The 13,675-nt window shown below is 40.3% G+C and overlaps 1 protein-coding gene across 2 annotated transcripts in view; it reads left to right on the forward strand.

The window, feature by feature from the left end:
• Positions 1-7,031: 7,031 nt before the first annotated feature.
• Positions 7,032-13,675, forward strand: part of TBC1D19 (TBC1 domain family member 19) — a 162,127-nt gene continuing 155,483 nt past the window's right edge. For both annotated transcript variants that reach the window (XM_025385502.1, XM_025385503.1), the window contains exon 1: positions 7,032-7,602. In XM_025385502.1, coding sequence (XP_025241287.1) covers positions 7,504-7,602 — 99 coding nt within the window. In that variant the 5' untranslated portion in view covers positions 7,032-7,503. The remainder of the gene's footprint in view (positions 7,603-13,675) is intronic.

Here is a 13,675-nt window from a genome sequence, read left to right on the forward strand (position 1 = left end):
GGTGGGCCTCATCCAATCAGTCAAGGGCCTTAACAGCAAAAACTGAGATTTTCTAGAGAAGAAGGAATTCTTCCTCAAAGCTGGAACATAGAAATTCTGCCTGAGTTTTCAGCCTGCTGGTCTGTCCTGTGGATTTCAGATTCAAGACGGCAATATCAACTTTTTTTTTACTGAACATTCAGCTTGCTGGTCTGCTCTGTAGACTTTGGACTTGCTAGCCTCCCCAGTCACATGAGCCAAATCCTTAAAATTTCTCTCCTCTCTCTTCTCTCTCTCTCGTTCTCCCTCTCTCTCTCTCACTGTGTGTGTGTGTGGGGTGTGTGTGTGTGTGTGTGTGTGTGTGTGTGTGTGCATTCTCCTATTTGTTCGACTCCTCTTGGGAATTTTGAGTGATACACCTCTCTTGTCATTTTTCGTTTCCAGGGCAAGGCTTGGAAGACTCTGCTGGTCTGGAAAGTCATGCTTAAAGTTGCAAGAACCCAGCCAAACAGTCCCCTCCTGGGGAAAATTGGAAACGGGTTTTCTTTTCTTCAACCAGCACATCTTCAGTACTTTTTACCTTCCAGGCAACATATTAGGTACTAGACAGGTTGGGTTCCCCCAGAAGCAGATGATAAAATAAGAATTTGAGCACAAAGAGTATATTAGGAAGGGGTAATTCTAGGAAACACTGGTAGGGGAGTGGGGAAGTGAGACAGGGAAGGGAAGGAAGACACAACAGGGCATGTTAACAAGAAGGGTATGGCTGTGGGCCACTGGATTCAGTGTCACTAGGACTTGTGAGAGACTGCATGGGAGCCTACAGCTGTACGCCTGGAGTATACTGAAAACCAAGGATGAAAATGGTGCATTCATTTTCCGGATGTTGCATTGTTAAAACCTTTTTATATTATAATAACCACAGGCATATTTTGGAATACACACATAGTCTCATAAATGTTTTAGATAAAGCATGAGAATACAAGGAAATTTTGAGATGAGAACTATTGTCTTAGTGCAGTCTTTGTCTTTTTTCTTCTCTCTTCTCCTTTGTATCAAACACTTAATTCAATGTCCTGTTTAAAAGGATTCTCCTTGCTAAGACATCCCGTTTGTTCCAGGGTCCATGGTCTTGCTCTGTGCACTACGTGGAGTTTGTTTTAGGATTAAGTCTTGGTAACAGGCTTTTGGTCCCTGCTCTATTCCCCTTTCTTGTTCACGGCATCTGTAGTGGGCCTGTCAGTTATGCAGTAGAACTCCTTGCTGTGCCTGCCTGTTGGCTCTGCTCCCAAATTACTGGGCCTCTTACATTTCCAGACCTATAACTTGATCCTGATTCCCATCTGTGTCCATATGGACAACTTGCTAACTTCCATAATGGATGGAGACAGGTCCAACTGCAATCTTCAATTTGATCTCAAGGACCAATATTGCAGCCGTCCTATCCTTATTACATATGCTTGTCTTGTACATATTGCTAGGCCTTCAAGAAAACTGGAAGAACAAAAAAGATAAAAAAAGATGGCAAAAGGCATGTAAGTTTCCCAGGTGGCAATGGAGGAAAGCCCAAAATAAGAAAGAACCATGAAAAAGAAAACATGCTGGAGTAGAAATGTGAGAGAGAGAGAGAGAGAGAGAGAGCACACGTGCAATTATGTATGTGTTAGGTATAGTTTGGAGGAGCTGAGAAGAGAGTAGTGATCAGAGAATTGAGGAGAAAATAGGCCAAGTGAATCCTGCTCTACTGTTAGCTGAAACCTAGAGGAAGTGCCTAGAGAAACTAGAACATCACTTTTTATCAGTAATCCTCTGTTGCCCCAAGTTGTACAGATTGTATTAGAGAATAGACTATTTCTGATGTTCATTTCTTTTGTACAACTCACAGAGGGGATAATCTCAAATTCCAGTAGAGTGACTTACAGATATAGGGAGGCCTTAGTTGAAAGCAATTTATGAGCAAGCTGCTTTCTTCACAAGTCATCAATTTTTGTCTTTTTTTACAATGACATTTGCAAATGTTCTGCTCCTGTCATGTAATCTGCTACTCTTATTTTGCAATGGGTCAACCTTATTTATGTTTACCTTTTAAAATGTCACCATGATACTAAGCAAATGCCACCTAGACAAGTACTATAGTTTAGAATCTCAGTCTAAACCGCACACAACCAACTCTGTGAATGGTAAGTAATCTGGGTATTGTCTAACTCTTAAGCAGTCTATCTGTGGCCCAAATATCATTCACAGGGGTTCATATCCCAGCACCACTCTCACATGGAAGTCATTTTGGACATTATGGCAGAAGCAACCAGACATTCTTCTACTCCTTCATCTCTCTCCCAGGATTGAGGATGAAACACCACATCAACTCTTGCCCGACTCTCTTGTAACTAGGGGTGATCACGTGACACAGCTTCAGGCAGTAAGATATATGGGGAAGTCTTCCTGGGAGCTTCTTGGAAAAATATTCTTTACTCAAACAGAAATGTATACAAAGTCATTGAGAACTTTTAAAATTTTTCTCCCTTCTTTCCTGCCTTTCTTTTATTTTTAATTTTACTTTAAGCTCCAGGATACCTGTGCAGAATGTGCAGGTTTGTTACATAGGTATACATGTGCCATGGTGGTTTGCTGCACCTATCAACCCATCATCTAGGTTTTAAGCCCTGCATGCATTAGGTATTTGTCCTAATGCTCTCCCTTCCCTAACCCCCACCCCACAACAGGCCCCAATCTGTGGTGTTCCCCTCGCTGTGTCCATGTGTTCTCATTGTTCAACTCCTGCTTATGAGTAAGAACTTGCGGTGTTTGGTTTTCTGTTCCTGTGTTAGTTTGCTGAGAACGATGCCTTCCAACTTCATCTTCTTTCCTGCCTTTCAAGACAGAGGTAGGACAGATACTTGAAACTGCAGCAGCTATCTGGAGACTGCGGCTATAAGCCAGGGAGGGAAAGTCAATATGCTAAGGGTGGTAAAATGGAAAAGATGGAAAATGCTTAGAAACTTGACATTTCTGAGACACTGAACCAACCTTGGGACTCTCCTCCAGACTTGTTGGTAATAATAAAGATCTTATTATTTAAACCACAGTTAGGTTTTCTCCTGTAAGTTTTCCCTTTTGCATAGAGTCAACACGGTCCCTGGGATTACTCATGGAGCCAGTAGCCCAGTCCTCTCCATTCACATAAAATTGTCTGGGACCACAGGAATGGAAGATGGTAAAGTGGAGGAGGATAGCATAGTCTGATGCTCAGTCTAGACTCAGAAACGAGGTATGACTGCCTTTGTAATGAGAGGTGGCAATCAGAAGCAGAAGGGGCTTTTTTTTTTTTTTTTCCCCATGAAGGTCTTTGTGAACCTTGGGGTTTAAACACCTTTGGTGCTTTGTTAGCACCCAGAAAAGTACCCTGGACAGTGGCTTGAGGGCATCAGACATCACCAAGGCATGCAGAGCAGAAGATCATGAGCCAATTTCTTTTTAAGCGCACATGTATTACTTCCTGAGGACTCCTGGAAGTAATGTGAAGAGACTCTGAAGAGGGGCCTGGGGTCCTGTGCCAGCACATGGGGCTAACTATCCAGTGACAGGTAATTGACATCAATATGACCTCATTTGTTCCCAGAGACAGTGAGGCCTGTGACATGTGTGATGCACACAACATGTATCATGATTTTTATTTATTCTAAGTTCCTGACAACATACAGTTGAATGTATTCTGCAGACATGGCATGTTGAAAGCAGTCTCTTTCTAAGAACAGTGGAAAGTATTTTTCACTGTAGATGGTACAGTTTATACAAGCCACCCTCATGTGAATACAGTAAATATATGTTTCAGTATACCCTTGAGGGGTGCTTCAATTTTGAGTTAGGCTGGCAGGTTGTTTTCGACGTGTTCCACAGCCTTGCCATGTGATACCACTAGTTAGTGGTTTTCAAATGCATCCTCTGCACTTCCCCAGTAAAATCTGACACAGCATTATATGAAGAATAGGTCAAACCAAGCAGGTATGAGAAAGGCAGGGTTGGGACCAGAGCCCTACACATGTTGACTCAGAAGTACCTCTGTCCTAAATTTGAGAGAATTTTGAGATTTCCCTCTGCATCTATTTTAGTTTTGTCTCTGTTTATATAGTTTTAAGTACTCAGATAAAATTGCACCCCCTCTTGCTATTCATCTGTTAGTCACTCTGAAATGTCAGAAATAGAGGGTTTTCCCATTCTCTGCCCACCTTGGGTACAGTAAGGATTTTCTTTATTTATTATTATTTTTAAAAAAATTTTTTTAGTTTTTTTTTCTTTTTGAGATGGAGTCTCGCTCTGTCGCCCAGGCTGGAGTGCAGTGGCCGGATCTCAGCTCACTGCAAGCTCTGCCTTCCGGGTCTACGCCATTCTCCTGCCTCAGCCTCCCGAGTAGCTGGGACTACAGGCGCCCGCCACCTCGCCCGGCTAGTTTTTCTGTATTTTTTAATAGAGATGGGGTTTCACCGTGTTAGCCAGGATGGATTTTCTTTTTTAAAAAATTTATTTATTATACTTCAAGTTCTGGGATACATGTGCAGAACATGGTAGGTTTGTTACACAGGTATACATGTACCATGGTGGTTTGCTGCACCCATCAATCTGTCATCTAGGTTTTAAGCCCTGCATGCATTAGGTATTTGTCCTAATCCTCTCCCTCCCCTTGCCCCCGCACCCCCTAACAGGCCCTGGTGTGTGATGTTCCCTTCCCTGTGTCCATGTGTTCTCATGGTTCGACTCCCACTTATGAGTGAGAACATGCGGTGTTTGGTTTTCTGTTCCTGTGTTAGTTTGCTGAGAATGATATGATAGTTTCCAGCTTCATCCATGTCCCTGCAAAGGCCATGAACTCATTCTTTTTTATGGCTGCATAGTATTCCATGGTGTATATGTGCCACCAGATTTTCAAGGCCAAGTTCTGCCTTGTGGGATGGAGATGGTAATCTGTACCTTCAGTTTCTTGTGAGACAATGACTTTAAAGTAATAAAATTTCCAGACACACAGGCGGGAGATTGAAGTAGTCTATCTACCACTATAACTCTTTGTATAGCAGTCACATCATTCCTTTGGGACTGAAATTCCTTGCGAGAAAGAACCATTTCTTACTCATCTTTGTATTCCTTGCCATTTCTTGCCTAGAGCAGGTGCTCTGAAAAGTTTTGCTAAATCGAATTGGAAATAGAGAACAGAGGGCATTCTGTAATTAAATTATACTCTGACACATCTGCTTCTATGTATGTAAAAAACAATTTAAAAATATTAGGATTAAGGGTTGTTTTTTTTTTTTTTTTGCTTGGACATGCTTTCAGAATAAAATCCAAACTTCGTAATTGTTGTTTTACGCTTGTAATTGTTCTTTTCTTTAACAAAATTATTTAAGTCTCCATCTGTGCAAGGAATTGTTCTGGGCACTTTCACATATGTTGCTATGTTTATTTAGTTACTTTCCATTCCCTTGTCAATAGTACTGGGCATTAGTTTTATTTAATTATCACTGTTTCAATATTTAATTTATTAATATATATTAAGAGTCTAATACTTGTAACATTTGTTCCTCATACTATCTCCTTAGTTGGGTATATTATACTCTTGATACAGAGAAGACAATGAAACTCTGACGGGGAAAGAGACTCATGCAATCCCAGGGTACATACTAGGAAGGAAGCCAGAATGTTTTATGACTCTAGGCACTATTTATGCCTTTTCTTCTGCTCTTCAGCTTCATCTTTCCCTTCAATGCTCTACTAATCTTTTCAGTTGAAGCATCTTTATCTCTTTGGCAACTAATCACTCCACTTCTTTCAATCTCAAAGGAACTGTTATGGTAGTGCTCTCTCTCCTCTCTCTGTCTCTCTCTCTCTCTGTTCAAAGTGAGATCTGCGGTGGGAATTCATGGATGGGTGGAGTGTTGAGACGGAAGGACTATAAAGAGTTGACAATATCTACTTATCTGCAGCTTTGAGAAATTCTGAGTTATGAGAGAACGCTTTATAGAGAAACTGCATTTTAGAGAGTCTGTTATTAATTGCCTTTAAGTGCTTTGTTTCTTTCCTGCCTGCCATTTTCTAAACTTGGTTTGATAAACCAACTTTACCAAGCGAGTTATTTAGGATTTGTACTTATCATCCCAGTATTCTGGATGGTGGTGTTATAAATGTCAGAGTGTTGCGCATAGAGGCTCGGGTCCAGTCCCTTTGAATTCGTATTATTTCCTGCTTTAGTCCTTTGCTATTCAGAATGCAGTCTTTGGACCATCGGTATCACAATCTGATGGGACTTGTCAGAAATGCAGTTTACCGGTTCTCACCAGAGACCTATTGAATTAGAACCTGCATTTGATTGAACGAGATCTCTTTTGTTTCTAGTTAGTCTAGAGTAGCTTTTGCAGCAATCTCAGTCTGTTTTCTTAAAATCCTACTTTTGCTTTGCTTACAATATGCATATACACATTTGAACTTAATTTTGATTATTTTTGTGAGGTTATTCTAATGTGTGTATTATTCACTAGGCCTTTTTTGGGGGGAGGGGAGGTGCAGTTGGCCTTTGGGGATGTCATTCAATAATTTAAATCAGTTACTTTTAGTTCTGCTAAAAATCTTTTGTGCATTTCCTTGAAGGCAAGAACCATATTTTATTAAACCTTTGTGCCCACACAGTCCCTTTTATGTAAACGTTCTATAAGTTGAAAGCTGAATGAATTATGAAAAATGCTTGAATGAATGAATATATGGAAGAGGATGAATCTAGATGGTAAATTCCTTGAAGACTGGGACAATGTCTTATTCATCCTTGAATTCCTAATGCTCTGCAGAAAACCTACCAAGAATGCCTGTTGGTTAATTTGTAGCTGTTAGATGAGACTAGATTGTCTACTTATTCCTGGTGTAAGACTCTAGAGAATAGAAACGAGAGAAAATGAAGTAAAATGGAGTGCTATGTACAGTGCTAGGCACCTTCAGGATTTTTACGTCAGCTAATCACAACATCCTGCAAACTGGGTGTTATTTTACAGAGGCGGAAACTGTAACACGTTCACGCAGCTCGTGTCAGAGCCTAACAATTCTTGGTTGTAATTCGCAGTATCATTGCGTGCCACAGTCCTGTTTGTGCAGAAATTGAGAGGTGGAAGAAAATGATCCTTTATATAGTAAAATGCACAATTCTCCGTGTCCCCCTTGTGCATCAGAGGCGCTGTGGCTCCGAAGGAATGAGCTTTCCTGCCTTTCAACATAGACAACATAGACAAGGCAGGAACAATGGTGTGAAAAGCGTCCTCCCCGCCCCGGTCTTTTTCCGCAGGCGGAACGCAGATGCTGGGGCCTTCAGGCGCTGAGGGGACCAGAGAGGGACGGACACACGGCTCGTCAGTTGCCTGGTAACGCCCGCTGGAGGAGTCCCAGTGTAATAAGGTCCCGGAGAAGTGTCACTGGCCCTGAGTGGGACCCGGTAGCCCGTTCGCTCCGCGCCGGCGGCCTGTCCCCGCGGCTTGGCGGGCTAGGGCAGGGGAAATGTTGCAGGAGGAGTCGGACCTCTCTCTCATTATTGCCCAGATAGTCCAAAAGCTCAAGGGCTCCAATTTGTACTCTCAGCTGGAACGGCAGGCCTGGGTAAGTGAGGCCGAGTGGGAAGGGATGGAGACGGGCGGGGCCGCAGCGATGTCTCTTCTTCACCCTCCTCACCCAAGCCAGAGCTCGCCTCTGACCTCTCCAGCTCCGCTCTGGTGTTCAAAAAACAAACAGACAAAAAAACAAAAACAAAACAAAACAAACAAACAAACCCCCACCTCCCTGTCTAGTGCAAGCTCTGCTGCCTCAGCCCCAGGCATGGTTAATAGATTTATAAAGGAGGGTGGGGCGCACGCATCACACCTTTTTTCAGACCAGAGAAGCGCTTGGTTTACCAACTCATTTATCTATTCTTGTAGTCATTTACAGGGTCTATTTTTTTTAAGCTGCTGGACTCACTGAAGGTAGCTTGGACCACGCCTTCCCTCACTTTTTTCCGTCCTGTGGGGGGACTTGGGTCCCCAGGTACCTTTCTGCTTTGTGGTCAATATATCACTTTCTTGCACTTTACCCTCCCTGCAATGATTCCTCGTCTATCCGTCCACTACCTAGCATTTTTTTGGATATTTTATAACATGCTAGGCACTGAGGATGCACAGATTGATCGAGATCTTTACCTTTTTTGTGACTCACATGAATGAAATCATACAGTTTGTACATTTTGTGCCTGCTTTCTGGCATTTAACACAATGCTTTTGAGATTCATCCATTTTGTTGGTATTTCAGTAGTTCTGTTCCTTTTTATTGCTGAGTAATATTTCAGTGAATGTACAATGGTTTGTTTATCCATTATTGTGTGAAGGGCATTTGGATTGCGTTCTGTTTTTAGAGATTATAAGTGAAGCTGATATATACATTCTAGTATACGATTTTGCTTGGATATTTGTTTCTTTTTTTCTTGGATAAATACCTAGGGTTGGAATTGCTGAGTTGTATGGTAAGTGTAATGTTTAATTCTATGAGAAACGGTCACACTTTTCCAAAGTGGCTGTATCATTTTCCATTCCCACTAGCAGTTCTGAGAGTTCCAGTTGTTTTGCGTCCTTGATAGCACTTGATGTTGCCAGTCTTTTATTTATTTTTATTAATTAATTATACTTCTCTAGCAGAAGTGTAATAATATCTTATTGTAGCTTTTATTGCATTTCCCTAATGACTAATTATGTTAAGCATTTTCTCATGTGCTTATGTATTTTTTGGTGAGGTACTCTGTTCAAATCTTCTGCCCATTAAAAAAAAAATCATATTGTTTGTCTTCTTATTGTTGAGTTGTAAGGATTCTTTCTTTATGATGTAAGTCTTTATTAGATATGCGTCTTGCAAATATTTCCTCCCAGTCTGTCGTTATTTATTTATTTTTTGGAGATGGAGTCACCCAGGCTGGAGTGGTATTTCTTGGCTCACTGCAACCTCTGCCTCCCAGGTTCAAGTGATCCTCCCACCTCTGCCTCCTGAATAGCTGGGGTTACAGGCATCCACCACCACGCCCAGCTAATTTTTTGTATTTTCAGTAGAGACGGGGTTTCACCATGTTGGCCAGGCTGGTCTCGAACTCCTGATCTTAAGTGATCTGCCTGACTCTGGCTCCCAAAGTGCTGGGATTACAGACATGAGCCACCGCGCCCTGCCCAGTCTGTGGATTATCTTTTCATTTTCTTAACTGGGTCTTTGAAAGGGAAAAACGCTTAATTTTGGTGACATAAATTTTTATCAATTGTTTTATGATTTGTGTTTTTTGTTCCCTACCTAAGTGTTTGCCTAACTCAAGGTCTTAAAAAAGTTTCTACTATGTTTGTTTGTTCTAGAAGTTTTATAGTTTTAGCTTCTACATTTAGGTCTGTGATTCATTTTGAGTTAGTTATTGTATATGGTGCAAGGTAAGCCTTTTTTTTTTTTTTTTTTTTTTGCATATGGATATCCAGTATTTCCATTACTGATTTGTTGAAAAACCTATCCTAAGCATACACAGGTAGAAAGTGCTGGAGTCAGAATTGCACAGCGAGGAGTAGTACCTCAATCAATGAGGGCAAATCAACTGGAACTAGAGGACCAGTTAATGAATTGCTTGGGAGGGAGGGATCAAGGCTATCAGGGAGATCTTTCTGGGAAGATTATTGTTTAAAGTTGTGAAGGAGCAGGGCAGGAACAGGACCGGAGGTAGAGGAGAACATTGCCTACAGCCCTTGTCCTGCACCCAGAGGCTAAAGGGGTGGCGATCAATTTGGAGGGATTAGAGCAGTGCTTGTGGGGTACAGAGGAGGAATGAAGACTGAAGAGTTAAGTGGTTGTTATCCAAAAGGGACAGGTCTGCTAATTTCCTTGGCACCTTTGTCGAAAATCAATTACACACACACACACACACACACACAGACACACACACAATTTCTGGCTCTCTATTTTGTTCCATTGATCTATTTGTTCATCATACAATACCACACTATCTTGCTTTTTGTAATTTTATAGTAAGCTTTGAGATCAAAGTCCTCCAAATTTGTTCCTTTTTTTCCCAAAATTATTTTGGCTATTCTAGGTCCTTTGCTTTGCTATATAAATTTTAGAATCTGCTTACAAATTACTACAAAAATTGTTGAAAATTGGGATTATGTTGAATCTGTAGATCAATTTGGGGAGAATCGAGATTTTAGCAATATTAAATTTCCTGGCCCATGGACATGGTTTGTCTTTTCATTTATTAATATTGTTTTTATTTTCTCTTGTCAGTGTTTTGTAGTTTCAGCACAGAAATATTGCACACTCTTTGTTAAGATTTTTCCCTTAAGTATTTCATGGTTTTTGCTGCTATTATAAATGGCAACTTAAGTTTTAATTGTTTATTATTAACATACAGAAATGCAATTGATATTGATCTATTTACTATGTATCCTGAGAACTTGCTAAACTTGTGTATTGGTTATAGTACCTTTTCTTAGATTACTTAAGATTTTCCAGGTACATGTATCATAATGAACTAAAGACAGTTTTACTTTTTCCTTTCCAATCTGTGTGTCTTTTATTTCTTTTTCTTGACTTATTGTACTGGATAATGCCTCCAGTGCAATGTTTTGCAGATGCTTTTTTTTTTTCAGGTTGAGGAAGCTCTATTCTATCCCTAGTTTTCTGAGGGTTTTATCATGAATGGATGTTGGATGTTGAACTTTGTTAAATACTTTTTTTATATCTGTCGATATGTCCATATTATTTTTCCTGCTTATGTTGATAGGATGAGTAATACTGATTGGTTTTGAATGTTGCACCAATTTTGTATTCCTGAGATAAATTCCACTTGGTTATGATGCATTATCCTTTTTATATATTTCTTGACTCAATTTGCTAACATTTTGCTGAAATTTTGTAACTGTATTTATGAAAGATACTGGTTTGTGGCTGGGCACGGTGGCTCATGCCTGTAATCCCAGCACTTTGGGAGGCCAAGGTGGGCAGATGCTTGAGCTCATGAGTTTGAGACCAGCCTGGGGAACATGGCAAAACCCTATCTCTAAAAAAAATACAAAAATTAGCCGGTGTGGCAATGCACACCTGTAGTCCCAGCTACTTGAGAGGTTGAGTTGGGAGGATGGCCTGAACCTGGGTGGCAGAGGTTGCAGTGAGCAGATTGCACCACTGCACTCCAGCCTGGGTGATAGAGCCAGAACTTATCTCAAAAAAAAAAAAAAAAAAAAAAAAAAAAAAAAAAGATTTTTTTTTGTAGTTTTTTTTTTTTTTTTTTTTTCTTGTAACACTTTGTCTGCTTGTCTGCTTTCGATACCAGGTAATGATGATCTTATAAAATGAGTTGGGAAGTGTTCCTTATTTTCTGGAAGAATTTATGTAGAATTAATATTATTTTCTCCTTAAATATGTGGTAGAGTTCCCAGCAAAGTCACTGGTGCCTAGAGTTTTCTTTATGGACACATTTTTAATTTAAAAAATTCAATTAAAAATATATGCAGGCCATTCAGGTTATCTATTTCTTCTTCTGTAAGCTTTTGTAGTTCTTATGTTTCAAGAAGTTGCTGCACTTAATCTATTTTAACAAATTTACTGGTATAAAATTGTCTATGTGATCCCCTTATAGTCCTTTTATTTTTTTATTTTTTATTTTTTTAATTTATTTATTATTATTATACTTTAAGTTGTAGGGTACATGTGCATAACGTGCAGGTTTGTTACATATGTATACTTGTGCCATGTTGGTCTACTGCACCCATCAACTCGTCATTTACATCAGGTATAACTCCCAATGCAATCCCTCCCCCCTCCCCCCTCCCCATGATAGGCCCCGGTGTGTGATGTTCCCCTTCCTGAGTCCAAGTGATCTCATTGTTCAGTTCCCACCTATGAGTGAGAACATGCGGTGTTTGGTTTTCTGTTCTTGTGATAGTTTGCTAAGAATGATGGTTTCCAGCTGCATCCATGTCCCTACAAAGGACGCAAACTCATCCTTTTTTATGGCTGCATAGTATTCCATGGTGTATATGTGCCACATTTTCTTAATCCAATCTGTCACTGATGGACATTTGGGTTGATTCCAAGTCTTTGCTATTGTGAATAGTGCTGCAATAAACATACGTGTGCATGTGTCTTTATAGCAGCATAATTTATAATCCTTTGGGTATATCCCCAGTAATGGGATGGCTGGGTCATATGGTACATCTAGTTCTAGATCCTTGAGGAATCGCCATACTGTTTTCCATAATGGTTGAACTAGTTTACAATCCCACCAACAGTGTAAAAGTGTTCCTATTTCTCCACATCCTCTCCAGCACCTGTTGTTTCCTGACTTTTTAATGATCGCCATTCTAACTGGTGTGAGATGGTATCTCATTGTGGTTTTGATTTGCATTTCTCTGATGGCCAGTGATGATGAGCATTTTTTCATGTGTTTGTTGGCTGTATGAATGTCTTCTTTTGAGAAATGTCTATTCATATCCTTTGCCCACTTTTTGATGGGGTTGTTTGTTTTTTTCTTGTAAATTTGTTGGAGTTCTTTGTAGGTTCTGGATATTAGCCCTTTGTCAGATGAGTAGATTGCAAAAATTTTCTCCCATTCTGTAGGTTGCCTGTTCACTCTGATGGTAGTTTCTTTTGCTGTGCAGAAGCTCTTTAGTTTAATGAGATCCCATTTGTCAATTTTGGCTTTTGCTGCCGTTGCTTTTGGTGTTTTAGACATGAAGTCTTTGCCCATGCCTATGTCCTGAATGGTACTACCTAGGTTTTCCTCTAGGATTTTTATGGTATTAGGTCTAACATTTAAGTCTCTAATCCATCTTGAATTAATTTTCGTATAAGGAGTAAGGAAAGGATCCAGTTTCAGCTTTCTACTTATGGCTAGCCAATTTTCCCAGCACCATTTATTAAATAGGGAATCCTTTCCCCATTTCTTGTTTTTCTCAGGTTTGTCAAAGATCAGATGGCTGTAGATGTGTGGTATTATTTCTGAGGACTCTGTTCTGTTCCATTGGTCTATATCTCTGTTTTGGTACCAGTACCATGCTGTTTTGGTTACTGTAGCCTTGTAGTATAGTTTGAAGTCAGGTAGCGTGATGCCTCCAGCTTTGTTCTTTTGACTTAGGATTATCTTGGAGATGCGGGCTCTTTTTTGGTTCCATATGAACTTTAAAGCAGTTTTTTCCAATTCTGTGAAGAAACTCATTGGTAGCTTGATGGGGATGGCATTGAATCTATAAATTACCTTGGGCAGTATGGCCATTTTCACGATATTGATTCTTCCTATCCATGAGCATGGTATGTTATCACCACCGACCCCACAGAAATACAAACTACCATCAGAGAATACTATAAACACCTCTACGCAAATAAACTGGAAAACCTAGAAGAAATGGATAATTTCCTGGACACTTATAGTCCTTTTAGTGTCTGTAGGATTTGTAGTGATAACCCCTCTTTCATTCCTTATATTGTAATGTGTGTTCTTTTTTTTTTTTTGAGATGGAATCTCGCTCTGTCGCCCAGGGTGGAGTGCAGTGGTGTGAGATTGGCTCACTGCAAGCTCCACCTCCTGGGTTCACACCATTCTCCTGCCTGAGCCTCCTGAGTAGGTGGGACTACAGGCATCTGCCACCATGCCCAGCTAATTTTTTGTATTTTTAGTAGA

The sequence above is a fragment of the Theropithecus gelada genome, chromosome 5 (genome assembly GCF_003255815.1).
Source record: "Theropithecus gelada isolate Dixy chromosome 5, Tgel_1.0, whole genome shotgun sequence".
In the NCBI taxonomy this organism is placed as follows: domain Eukaryota; kingdom Metazoa; phylum Chordata; class Mammalia; order Primates; family Cercopithecidae; genus Theropithecus; species Theropithecus gelada.